The sequence below is a fragment of the Solanum verrucosum genome, unplaced genomic scaffold (assembly GCF_900185275.1).
Source record: "Solanum verrucosum unplaced genomic scaffold, falcon-dt-bn FXZP01000058.1, whole genome shotgun sequence".
NCBI lineage: Eukaryota > Viridiplantae > Streptophyta > Magnoliopsida > Solanales > Solanaceae > Solanum > Solanum verrucosum.
In genome coordinates this window covers 3,091,891-3,104,299 of record NW_026020303.1, presented here as the reverse complement: position 1 = coordinate 3,104,299, position 12,409 = coordinate 3,091,891, and the positions used below count along the sequence as shown (strand labels likewise).

Here is a 12,409-nt window from a genome sequence, read left to right as displayed (position 1 = left end):
AGAAACTTTGCATTTGGAAGGATGACTAAGGAATTAGGATAAACAAACAAACGATTTGTTGACCAGACTGTTGTTGCATGAAAAGTACTTTTTTCGTGAATTCACAAACACGAAGCTTGAAGCTTTGATGGGCTTAAAATAAAAATAGTACATGAAATAACTCATGCAAACCAGAGAAAACTGGAACTGGATCCCTGAACTCAGATTATATGTACTGAAATTTAAATGATAGAATCATCCAAATTAAATTAAAGATCCAGTTTATGATAGAAGCAAGCATTTTATGGGAAATAAAGGATTCAACTCTCGAGGTAAATCATTTTAAGGGAAATCTTCAACTGATGATTCGATTGAGAGAGTAGTAAACATTTTCATTATGCTGGCATCAAAGTCTGTCATCTCGGAGAGGTAAATAGAGTTGAAAAAAAATACTATCGACATCAATCTGAACTCATCTCGTTAATGCTAGCAGGAACCTCTGGCTTCTCCTAGCTTTCTCTATATATCTTGAATCCAAGGACATTGCAGTTAATATACAGAATCTGCAGTTAAATCTGAAGTGCAGCTGCTATGGGAGCAGCAAGGCTCAGAACCTCAAATGGTTTTTTGTCTTTCACCTCCTTCACAGTTTGAGGGCATGAATCTGTGATCCAGAAGTAAGTCATTCCATTCTCAGGACTACCTGAACAAGTTAAGAGGTAAATAGTGATGCAATCATCTGATAAAATTCAAACAAAACCCAAAACAGACATTCACAAAGTGGAATTGTGCAATTCATTGAGAAACAAAACTTTCAGATATGGTAGTATATTTTTAATATTGGTTTTCGAAACAACGAAAATTTCAACCAAAAAAGGAGAAAGATCATGCTTCAGAAACACTTGGTGCCTAAATCTGTTGTATTGCTTGCACCAAAATCTACTCTTTAACTTGCCAAATAGCAAAATTTGATTAGTACAATATTTGTCCAGTCTACCATTTTATGAGGGAGTTCTCTCATGAAAATGCAAAGTAGGGATGTGCAAGTTGAAAAAAAAAAAAAGAGCACTATTCTGTCAAAAGAATAGTAGAGAATTTTTTTAAAAGGAGGACATTAAAGCATGATAGTTCATTATTTAGGCAAAAACTTGTTAGAAGATTTATGAAAGTCAAACAAATCAAAAGAGTTCTCAAACACGATGCTAGACTTGGGCCTCATTTGTTTTCATTAATGATTAAGACGTCTGAATTTGAATATTAATATGTTGTATTATGATTTGATAACTAAATAATTAAGACTGTTCATTTGAATAAGATTATCCTTATTTAAAAATTAATAAATATAAATTCGATAAAATATTAAGTTAATGTAATATTATTTCCACAATATATTCTTAAATAGTTATATGGCACTTGGTGGTGGTGTGGGTGACGATTGGGAATAATGTTAGGCTAATGGTGGTGTTTGTGTGTAGTAGATATGGTGATGATTTCTGAAAATAGTGGTTGATGATGCTGACGACTTATAATTGTGGTGAATGATAGTAATAGCTAATGGTGTTTGTGAATGATGACGGCAGATGATGATGATATATAGTGGTGACTGATGGTGATTGTCAATAATAAGATTGTTATTATAATGATGGTTGGTGGTGATTGTAAATGGTTGTTAGGAGTGTTGGCGACGGATTGTAGCGACTGACAACGATGATGGTTGTGACTGAAAATAGTGTCTGTGAGTGGTGGGAGGAGGTAGTTGATAATGGTGGGCAGCAATGATGGGCAGTGAATTGCCACCTTTACACACAACCTTAAATAGACATCTTCTTAATGATATTAAGATTTTGCTACAGATCTTAATCATTTAAATCTATTCAGACCCATTAAGTGGTTACAATAACAGTATACCCAGTGTTATCCCACAGATGGAATTGGAGAGGGTGGTGTGTATGCAGCCTTATCCCTACCTTGTGAAGGTAGAGATGTTGTTTTTCGATAGACCCATTAGGTGGTTGTAACATTTTAAAAAAAACACACACTAAATAGTTAAAATCCGAATAATTAAGATCTAGGCCTAAAAAATAACCAAACTTAATGACTGAGATCTGAATGATTAAAAGGCCTCTTTAGACATATTGCCATTTGCCACAACCAATCCTAAAGAAGGAAATTCTTCCTAACTAATACAAGAATCAGAGAATACATGCCTACCTCCTTTGTCATGGCTAAAACGCTGCCACGATCTGTTTGGAAAAATTCCGTGGGTCACATAAGCACTTATCTTTTGAGCTCCATGTTTAGCCAACACTTTCTGCAAAAAGCAGAGACTAGTTTTGTTACATCAAATAAGAAAAGAGGAAAGAAGTGAATCAATTTTCAAGAATTGTTAATTCAATACAACATGGCCACATTTTCATATTTCTTCCCTGCATCTAAGCATTTTAAGCAATGCTCATTCTAATAATTAGATTTGTTAAAGAAATATGCGTGTGCGCTACTATGACCCTCCAACACAGGAAAAGAAATCTAAACTACTACATTTACGATGGATACTTCCTACAGCTTTAGAGCATACATAACTAACAACTATGAAGCCTTACCTTAAATTCATGGATCCAAGATGGTCCGCACTTTGTCAATTCTACTTTTAAATGCTACAACTTCATTCACTACTATCAACCTATGTTGCTTGGACTTGGGTGTAGGTACCCAATATGGTTGTGGATCTAGAGGTCAGATTCCTCATCAAATAAATTTTAGGATGGGGTGGTATGGATCTGAGTGCCAACATAGTGCTGGGATACGACCAACAAATGTTATATTGAATTAGGTAGGACACTCGTCCTACTTCGTAGATTAGAACAAAGAACTAGTAAGTTCATTATTTGTGGTACTACTTCCAACCTTTTATTGTTGGTTAAGCCATCTTTTTCTAAAAAGGGTTGTAGATATAGCAAAAGGTTCTCATATATATATATATATATATAAAGAGAGAGAGAGAGAGAGATGGCATAAACCCTAATATCGAATCAAATACCCAACAAACAATATTTCTTGGTAATAATATAGTCAAAGCACCCAAGGTAAGTCCACCAAATCATGCAAGGGAACCAGAAAGAATTTTCGGGAGTTACGAAGGAGGCTTCAAGCTCATATTGATTATGGGTTGAAAAGGGGGATTGAACTCTGTGTGACCGGATTTCCCGGTTTTCCTTGGTATCTTAGTGGTAGAGTGGTTGGCTATTAACTGATTGTTCGTAGATTTGAATCTTACTCGAGGAGATTTGATTGATTCTGAATTCTTGAATTCAAAAAAGAGAGGCTCACTTTGCCCGTTAAGGCAAGTAACCTGTTTCTTGCCTTAATTTCTCCTGCATTTTATCTCGTCGTATCACCATCAATACCTTGGTCTAGGTCTGAGACAATCCTTTGTTCCATAGCCTAGGGCTAGTTTGTTAAACTAGTCAAAAGCAAGTTGACCAAATTCGGTGTTAATCCCACACCCAAATCGTATCAGAACGATTGACATGATTTTGAAGGGTACGAACAATATAGTTATCAACTTCCTGAATGAGGCAAGCTTTTCACTCATCAGAGATTGTGCAAAACGAAAGATTATACATAATAGTTTCTTCACCAATTTCTGCCAAGTAATTCAAATTAGTCACAATGGATATGAGTTGCAAGAGTACCATAACTTCTATTTAGGAGTATTAGACTATAAGAGTTAACACTTTTCCCTTTCTTTTTCCAAAACAGACTAGGTCATCAATTTATAGCTAAATGTGCCAATTATAGCCTAATGTGATGATAAGTAAATTTGCCCAGATGTAGACTGTAGACTAGCAGACAACACTACTAGGGGCCTGTTTGGAAAAAAACCTGTTTGGTTATAAATTGTGTCAGTTTTTCACTCCAAACTTGAGAAAAAGTTTTTCAAGGAAAAAATTTCCCTTACAAAAAGTTCCACATTTTTTCAAATGAAATACATGTCCAAACATAACTTCAACTTTCAAAAACCTTTTTTTCAACTGAACTTCAAATATGACTTCTTGTTTTTTCAGATATCACTCAGTTCATTTCCAAATGCTTTCTCACCTGGCATTCTGTTAGAGTGCCCCCTGATTGTACAAGATCATCCACTATCACAACATGACGCCCTGCAGGGTTTCCCTCCTTAATCCGTACAATTCGTTGATCACCTTCCCTAACTTTAGCACAGACAATCTGATAATCAATATACGCCATGTCAATGAGCACCACTAACATGGTTCCAGATATAAAGCAAATTGAAAAACAAGATGTAATATTTCAATGAAATGATAAAAAAATTTTAGCAGTTTGATTATTCAAGGACCCAACAAATTGCAAGGAAAGAGACTTAATTCAAAAAACAAGAAGATGATGGTGTCTCCCCAATCTGCCAAATCTAGAAAATAAACACCCAAAATAGCATGGTGCTGTCGTCAATATCAATACAGACATGCACACCTCATGTGATGACATCTATGATTGTGAAATTAAGGAATGAACAGTTGCAACAATCATGTTCAATTTCTTTTGACAATTTTAGATTGTGGTGCTTTGTAATCACGGGCGAGAAGGAAGTAAACTTCGTAAGCTCGGCACTTTCAGAAATTCATAACATAGCAGGATCTACTTCTCTCTTCCCTAGCCTCTCACCAAACATAAAGCATCAAGCAATCATGCCTTAATCTTAGGATCAATAGAATGGTGTTGTTGTCAATAACAATACAAACATGCCGTAATCAACTTGCCTCTCTACCTCCCAAGGTAGGGTATGGTCTCCATACACACTACCAGGGCCGTATCGACAAGATTGGGGCCAAAAGCCAAACTTTATAAAGAGGCATTGATTGTTTTTTCTAATTGACATATATAAATTGGATAACAATAACATACCTAGTGTAATCCTACAAGTGAGGTTTGCAGATGATAGGATGTACATAAACCTTATGAAGTAAGAATGTAAACAATGCAAATATAAAGTAATTAGAATAATAAAACCTGACTTAAAAATTTGAGAAGTTGATATAAAGATATCGAAATAGTATTATGTTGAATTTGATAAGTAGATTTAATGATATCAAAATAGTGTTGTGTTGCTTCAATATAATGATAACTTGTTGCAATGCTTGAATTTGAAGAAGACATCAAAAAACAAATTTGATCTTTTTGTATTGAGACAACAAGAGATTTTGTATTATGCAGAAGATTTAATCGTTTGGGAGACTTCTAAATATTCAATAATAAGAGAATTTCTGAAATGGTAAGCACCCCTTGCTGGTCGTGAGTTTGAGTTACCAAGGGAACAAATATGGGTTCATGTGGCATCAGAATATAAATGAGGCAAAACAATAGATTGCCACGTACGAAAGGATACTACAATTACCTAAGACTATTCCATTTCTCAATTATTACAACGACCCCTATGTTAAATAAAATAAAAAGTTATTATATTTTCTACCCAATATATTCTTTACAAATTTAATAGTACATCAAAAAAATATTCATGTACTATTCAATTTGAAAAGAATCTTTTCAATAGAAAATATAATTTTTATCTCTCCCTATATATATATATATATTTTATTTTTATTTTTGAGAAGGTAACAACTTGTATTCTATTTCCACAAAAACAGAAACCTGCCACAACAAGTTACAGGTTTCCTAATTACAATTGAGGAGGAGTATCTAGAAGATCTTCAACCCTTTTAACAAAAATTTACAATGTTCCTAAGACATCCATACTTGATTCTAGATCTTCCCTATACTCTTGTTTACACCAAAAATGAAACAAAACTAAGCACTTCATCTTCATCTTCTGGCTATTGTTGCTCTTGTTTTGATGGCACCTGAGGTTTCTTTCTGTCCAAGCAGCCCACCAGATACAAGCTGGTATAATTTTCCACCTATCCTTATGGTCTGACAGGTTAGCATAACTGCTCCAGATCTTTAAAGTCTGATCTATTTTCCTTGGCATTACCCAGTTCAGACCCTTCTTACTTAGAAACATTTCCCATAGTTGAAGGGTAATCCTGCAGTGTATAAAAAGGTGGGTTACAGTCTCAGCCTTTTCTTCACAGAAAAAACACCTAGGACTTAGCTGTATCCCCCTTTTCATGAGGTTTTCTTGGGTTAAAACAGCTTGTTTGGCCACAAGCCAAGTGAAGCAAGAAACTTTATAAGGAATTTTGACTTTCCATATAAGCTTCCAAGGCCAGTCCTCAATCTGATTATCATAAGGGTTAAATTTTTTATAGGCCCCTTTCACACTGAAACTACCTTGACTGTGGCCTTTCCACTCCAATCTATCTTGATCAGTTGAAGTTCCTTTGAATTGCTCCAATTTGCTGTAGAACTCAACTAACCTCAAAATCTCCCAGTCATTAAAAGGTCTTCTAAAGCTCAAATTCCATCCTTGATTTGACCAGACTTCGGCCACGGTGGCCCTTTGTTGTTGGTTTAGGGTGTAAATATCATTGAAGGTGTCCCTTAGGGGGGGTTGATCTAACCATTTGTCTTCCCAGAAAAGTACCTTCCTGCCATCTTCTGTTCTTATGCTGGAATTTTCTCTAAGCTTTGGCCACAGGTTTCTAATAGACCTCCAAAGGTTGATCCCATAAGTATCAGTGACCATTCTGGTGGTCCAATGATCTGCCATTTCATACTTCAGCTGGATTACTATATATATATATATATAATACATCTTTGGGAAAAATTGGGGCCCCAAGCAATGGCTTGAGTGGTCTTATGGTCGAGCTAGCCCTGCACACTAACCTGCCCAGACCCCTCTTGTGGGATTACATTGGGTATGTTGTAGTTGTTGCATCTTCTCTTTATTTTGCTTTGTGAGGGGAAAGTGAGGGATCATTTTATAATATTAGCCACTATGTACTTATTCATGTGGTTTATGGACTCCAACTTTGGGCACAGGTACTTCAGCACATATTTAGAAGTCAATACTCCTATTTTCAATTTGTCTTGTACAATTTGAACTTATTTTAAGTAGTTTATAGCCTCCAGTTTTGGACATTAGTACCCCATTGCAATATAAAGGTCAATAGTCCTACTTGCAATCTGTAAATTACAAGTGCAGAAGGAAAAAACTTGAAATATTCTCATAGGAAGGGAAATATTATTCAATCCCTCATTAGAATGTGTAAGAACAAAGTTTATGAACATAAAAGCATGAATACGAATGTCTAATCATCATGCTGATGGAGTTATTTTGAGCACCAAATTAGTTTTGAAGGAATACCATTGGAAAATGCTGAAGCTGCTTGTGAAAACGTTTCCATGCACCATCATCAGGAAAAGCTATAGATATCTACAGAGAGAAACAATACATTTCAATTTTTTTGATGAAGAGAAACAATAGATGTTAATTATTAGCACGAAAATTATTTAACCATTGACCACTTCCATTAGTTCAACCATATAACTAGTAAGTGAAAGCACAGCTTCCTGCAATGTCATAAGCACATCTGTTATGTGAACTAAAAGCTTTAGGACCAAGAGCATTATATTTCTTTTTGCGTCTTCATGAAATGGGAATAGCATCTCAAAGGAATTTGTTAACATTAACATCATATGTTGGACTCAAAATTCTAACTAATTCATGCTTGAATACTGAACCGCTGAATCTAAACATGATATCTGATTGAGAGCTAACAGTTTGAGGAATCTGAACTGGAAACCAAAACTAGAACAGTTCTTAAGAAGCCTAAAAAACTAATGGGTGTGTCCCAAAGGCAATCAAGCTCAAATGACAATGGGAGAGCAGGGTTGAAATCCCAGCAGAGGAACAACAGTAGGTATCTTTCCATATGTCTTAAGTGTTGATGGACAAAGATACCAGTATCTACACTAGCGGGAGGTAGCAAGTATCCGGTGGATTAGTTGAGTTGTGGCCAAACCGGCCCAGACACCAGCATTATCAAAAAGGAAAAGAAACAGTTTTAAGCTTGAGCTTTGAGGTAGAAAACTCTGCCAGATTAGATGCTTTGATTCTAGTAACAGTCATTTTTATCAAAGAATGCCGAGTTATATCCACCCAGATTACCCATCAGAGTTTGAACTGAAGGGATAGATGCATTTAGCCTAATGAGATGACAAGGATATTTGTTTCAATATCCTCATGATCCCTTCAGCTGTTATATGCTATAAAATTTATCAACATGTTAGTTTACTGTAATTTCTCAATATCAGATTATGTAAAGAATCACAATGCAAAATAATGTTATTCCCACAACAGATGTCAAACATAAGATTAATTTGTCTATGTTCTGCTTCATACCAGGATAAAAAGAACGGAAAAGAAACTCAGTGTTGTCAGAAGTGAAAAACTCAAAAAAGCGCTTCAGGTCAATTCTAGCTTTAAGCGGAAAGCACAATTTAAGTGTGGGCTTTCCTAAAAAATAGGCGTAATGAAGGAAATATATATATATATATATATATATATATATATATTTATATTTATATAATTCTAGAAAAACATAACAAATTCATTCGTAATAGTTTCCTTAACAACTAATGCACTTTTTTGCCGATTATATTTGTTGTTTAGTACCGCTCAATTCAAGATAGAATTCATAGCAATGAGTGTGCATGCTTTAGTGCCTTGACTACATTGAAGCATAACTTAAGCAAGTCGAAGAGCCTCCCATGTCTTTTCTAAGCTTCAGGAATTAAGTGCGCCTTAAATTAGCCTTTGAGAACACAGAAGAAACTTACATTGTCAGAGTCAGGGAGTTGTTGTAGTCTATTTAGGAGCAATGGGATCCCGCTCTCAAAGCATGGTAGTATATTGTCTCCGAAGTAGAATCTCTCCTGTAATCAGAAAAGTCATATAAACAAGTGTGTTAGCTTTACAACAGGATGACATAAACCTGCATGAAATAACATCACTTTTTTTGCAAAGCCTCGAATTTGGTGTACACCTGCAAGGCATGGATATCAAATATAACTAAACTAGTTGGTCCTCCTCGAGGAACTGGGGTGTTCGACAAAATCCTGGCAAGTGTAAAAGCTGTGGCAACATCACCTTCATCCTCCATACGCTCAGATGTGCCCGTTGGGAAAAACGGAAGGACAAGTGTGAATGAGGAAACGAAGAGCTTTGGCAATGCATAAATGACGGATAATTGCTCAAAAATTACTCCAGGAGAACTAAAGGAAGCAAGAAAAGCTACATGCTGTCCACGGATGCCATGAGCATTAGATATGAATAAGTTGGGGAATCCATCTTCAAAAGTCCTGAATTTTATTTTGGGATAAGGTGAAGATCAAAAGTGCTGAATTATTTAATACCAAATCAACTTTGCAGAAAAAACTCTACAACAGACAGTACTTGAGTTACTGTTACTGAATAGTTTATGTCTCATCTACAATGCAGCAATAGAGATCAGAAAATCCAATAAATTCTACCCTCATTTTGATCCATTATCCAAGTCCAGATAAAGAAATATATCCAATAGAACTTTTAGTTCAAAATTATGTTGACAAACATGTTACTAAAGTGCCAAGAAGGAAACTCTGATCTCATAGTAAGCAGGCAAAATTCCAATTTCCAAAAACTATCCTCACGGACCTAGTAACCAGGACACATTTTGTACTTCCTTTGCCCCCATTTAATGTTACACTAAAATTGACACATTAGTATACTTTGTATTTGTATAGCATGCATTGGAACAACAAATTAGCCAAACAGTTAAAAGTTCTGGTTTAGTACAGATCGCTTAATAAATGCTGGTGAGACCCCCCACCCACCACCACCACCACTTTTTATTTGATAATCGTGGCGTCTGAGCCAGCTTACGCGCATCTCAACTAATTCAACAAGATTGTTCCCCTTTATTTCTTCTAGGTCTTTAAGAGTTAGTTGATCCGTCCGAAACACTTTCTATCTTGGGACATCATAAACGCTCAATGCCATTAAATTTTATATTTTGATATGATGTTTTATTTATGAAACTTTCATCCATGGATCATTTTTATTTCTCATCAAACGAATGGCATATTCAATGTATCTTCCACAATCACTAATTAATTGTTCAAGTCCAAATGTATGCTAAACTCAGCACCCAATCAAATTTGAAAGAAAAAACATGATATCACTACAAAAATTTGATAAATGAAACTATATTTTAAATTCTACAAAGTTGTAACATTATATAAAATAAGAATGTCAGATATTTGATACGAAGGAGAACTAATTGATTTCCAACAATTTGAAGCCTAAACATACTTAATTAAATTCCAAAGGAAAGTAATCATACCTCCAAGTGATGCTACGAAGCTCAATGGCGTCAGATTGGGAAGCAATTCTCTCCGCAAGGTCCTTCATTTCATTGCAATAGAATAAGCAAACTCTTTTAGAATTCTTCCTAGAAGAACCTAAAACAGCAGCTGAAGCCATTGGAATGGAAGGAGGTTTTAGAATAATATGAATTGGATCAGTGCCGGAAACACAACGAACCGTCCACCTTTGACTATTCTCGAATTCACATCGAATGGAAAAATCCTTACGGTTGAAGGATCGGATGGGTGTGGAATTACGTAATTTGTTTGAGGAATGAGAAGGTGGTGCAGCCAGTCGCTGTGGCGGAGACGGCGGCGTTGTGGCTGACATGTGTGTCAATCTTTTGGATGTGCAATGAGTAAGATGGGAGATTGGGAGGTATGTGCTGTCGTTAGCTGCGTGTGCAACGGAAAAATACTACTATGTCATGCTCTTTGACTTTATAGGAAGTTTAAAAAGAAATAAGTGGTTTTTTTTAAAAACAAATTTGTAAATATTTGTGATAAAATTAATATTTTAAAATTCAATTATTAAGTAATAAATATAAAACTGTATCCATAAATTGATACAGCCACAATAATAATTTAAAAGTTGTGTAATTACCTATTTTTACAAGTTAAACTTTATCAATAATTAAAATTATTTACTTATGAGGGTTACTAGACACGATTCAAGTTTTTATCCCCAAGTCAATACTACTAAATAATCTGGTTAAACTATGAAAATAATAAAACTTAGAAAAAACATACATTAACTCTGAAGCATTGGTCTACGAGACACACCTATGGACAGTAGGAACGGAATCGTAGAAAGTGAATTGAGTTTTGAAAAATTAAGTTTCTGAAGTTTTACAAACGAATGAACAGGTTGAAGTGTAGGAGTTTTGACAAGCCATTGATGGCACTCTAGGATGGATTCAGAGTTTGGTTTAAGACATTAGTCCTAGGGAAGGCTTTGACGGTTCGTAGTTGGTTTTGTGGATCGTACGGTGGTCTCGTTGAAAGGTTCTAGACTTGGTGAAATTTTTGAGTTAAACTTGTGTTTTGTGGATGGGGTCTACAGACCATAGAAAAATCAACAAATCGTAGAATGGTCTTGTGAGAACTGACTGAATTTTTGGATTTTGGTTCTACGATTGACCAGGACGTGCCGTAGGAATTCCTACGAACCATCGGTCATAACTGTAGGGCTGTTCGACAATTATTTCTTAAGGGTATTTGATTTTTTTCTATGTATCTAATACCTATTCTATGTCGTTTTGATCCTGATTTCATGACCTGTAACTACCCTTCTACCCCCAAAGCTTCCCCAATTCTTCCATTCACTCAAACCCCCATATCTCATCCACATTCATCCATCTCTAATTCTCTACTAAGGTCAAGAAGAAGAAGCAAGAGTTCCAAATCAAGACTCATTTTCATCATTGCTTCTAGATTTTGAATAGCAAGGTATGTAGGGCTTCATTAATGGGTTCCATTCACCCATTGAGCCCATCATTTCTCAATACTCCAAGTCTAGTTTCAATCCAATTGATTAGATTCTCATTCAATTCCTAATGGGTTCAAATTATGTTGATTCAATTGTTCAATTTTGATCTTATTATGACTTTTTTTTTTACTCAATTACATTATTTCCAATTGTTTTCACATGCATACCCATGCATTAATCATGATTTTGACTATGAACCCTAAAAACATGAATTTTTGTAAAAACTATGAATTTATGATTGATATTTTCATGAAATTATGCATTAATTATGAAAATGAATGTTTTTTATGAACTGCTTTTAAATGAGCATCAACGAAATTGTGAAAGGATTTTCTCACATATTAAGGAATCATGGTTTGGTGAAAGGTTTTCTCACATATGCTTGAGTGAAGATTTAATGAGCTTTACTATGATGTTTTAAGCTTGGATTAATATTTAAATTGTGATTTTTCATGTATGATGATATGTTTATGAAAATGACTATTTCGTTGGGATTTAACTTAGCACCAAGAGAACTTTGATGTAGACTCAAATATGATAGTCTCTAGTAGCAACCTCTAGTTCCAAACTACGTGCCCCCGTGTGTTTGCCTTAAATGGACTAGCTAGTGGATCCACA

General features: G+C 35.2%; 1 protein-coding gene across 2 annotated transcripts; it reads right to left on the bottom strand.

The window, feature by feature from the left end:
- Positions 1 to 221: 221 nt before the first annotated feature.
- Positions 222 to 10,709, bottom strand: LOC125834983 (ribose-phosphate pyrophosphokinase 4-like). Of its 2 annotated transcripts, XM_049514134.1 has the most exons (8): positions 10,281 to 10,709; positions 9,047 to 9,258; positions 8,911 to 8,942; positions 8,737 to 8,832; positions 7,262 to 7,330; positions 4,078 to 4,206; positions 2,191 to 2,290; positions 460 to 682 (listed from the first exon to the last, which is right to left on the bottom strand). In XM_049514134.1, the coding sequence occupies exons 1-8, from the start codon at positions 10,631 to 10,633 to the stop codon at positions 549 to 551; spliced, it is 1,125 nt and encodes a 374-aa protein (XP_049370091.1). In that variant the 5' UTR covers positions 10,634 to 10,709; the 3' UTR covers positions 460 to 548. The 2 variants fall into 2 exon arrangements, with proteins under 2 accessions (XP_049370090.1, XP_049370091.1); XM_049514133.1 differs by lacking the exon at positions 8,911 to 8,942 and having other exon boundaries at positions 222 to 682; positions 8,943 to 9,258.
- Positions 10,710 to 12,409: the final 1,700 nt, after the last annotated feature.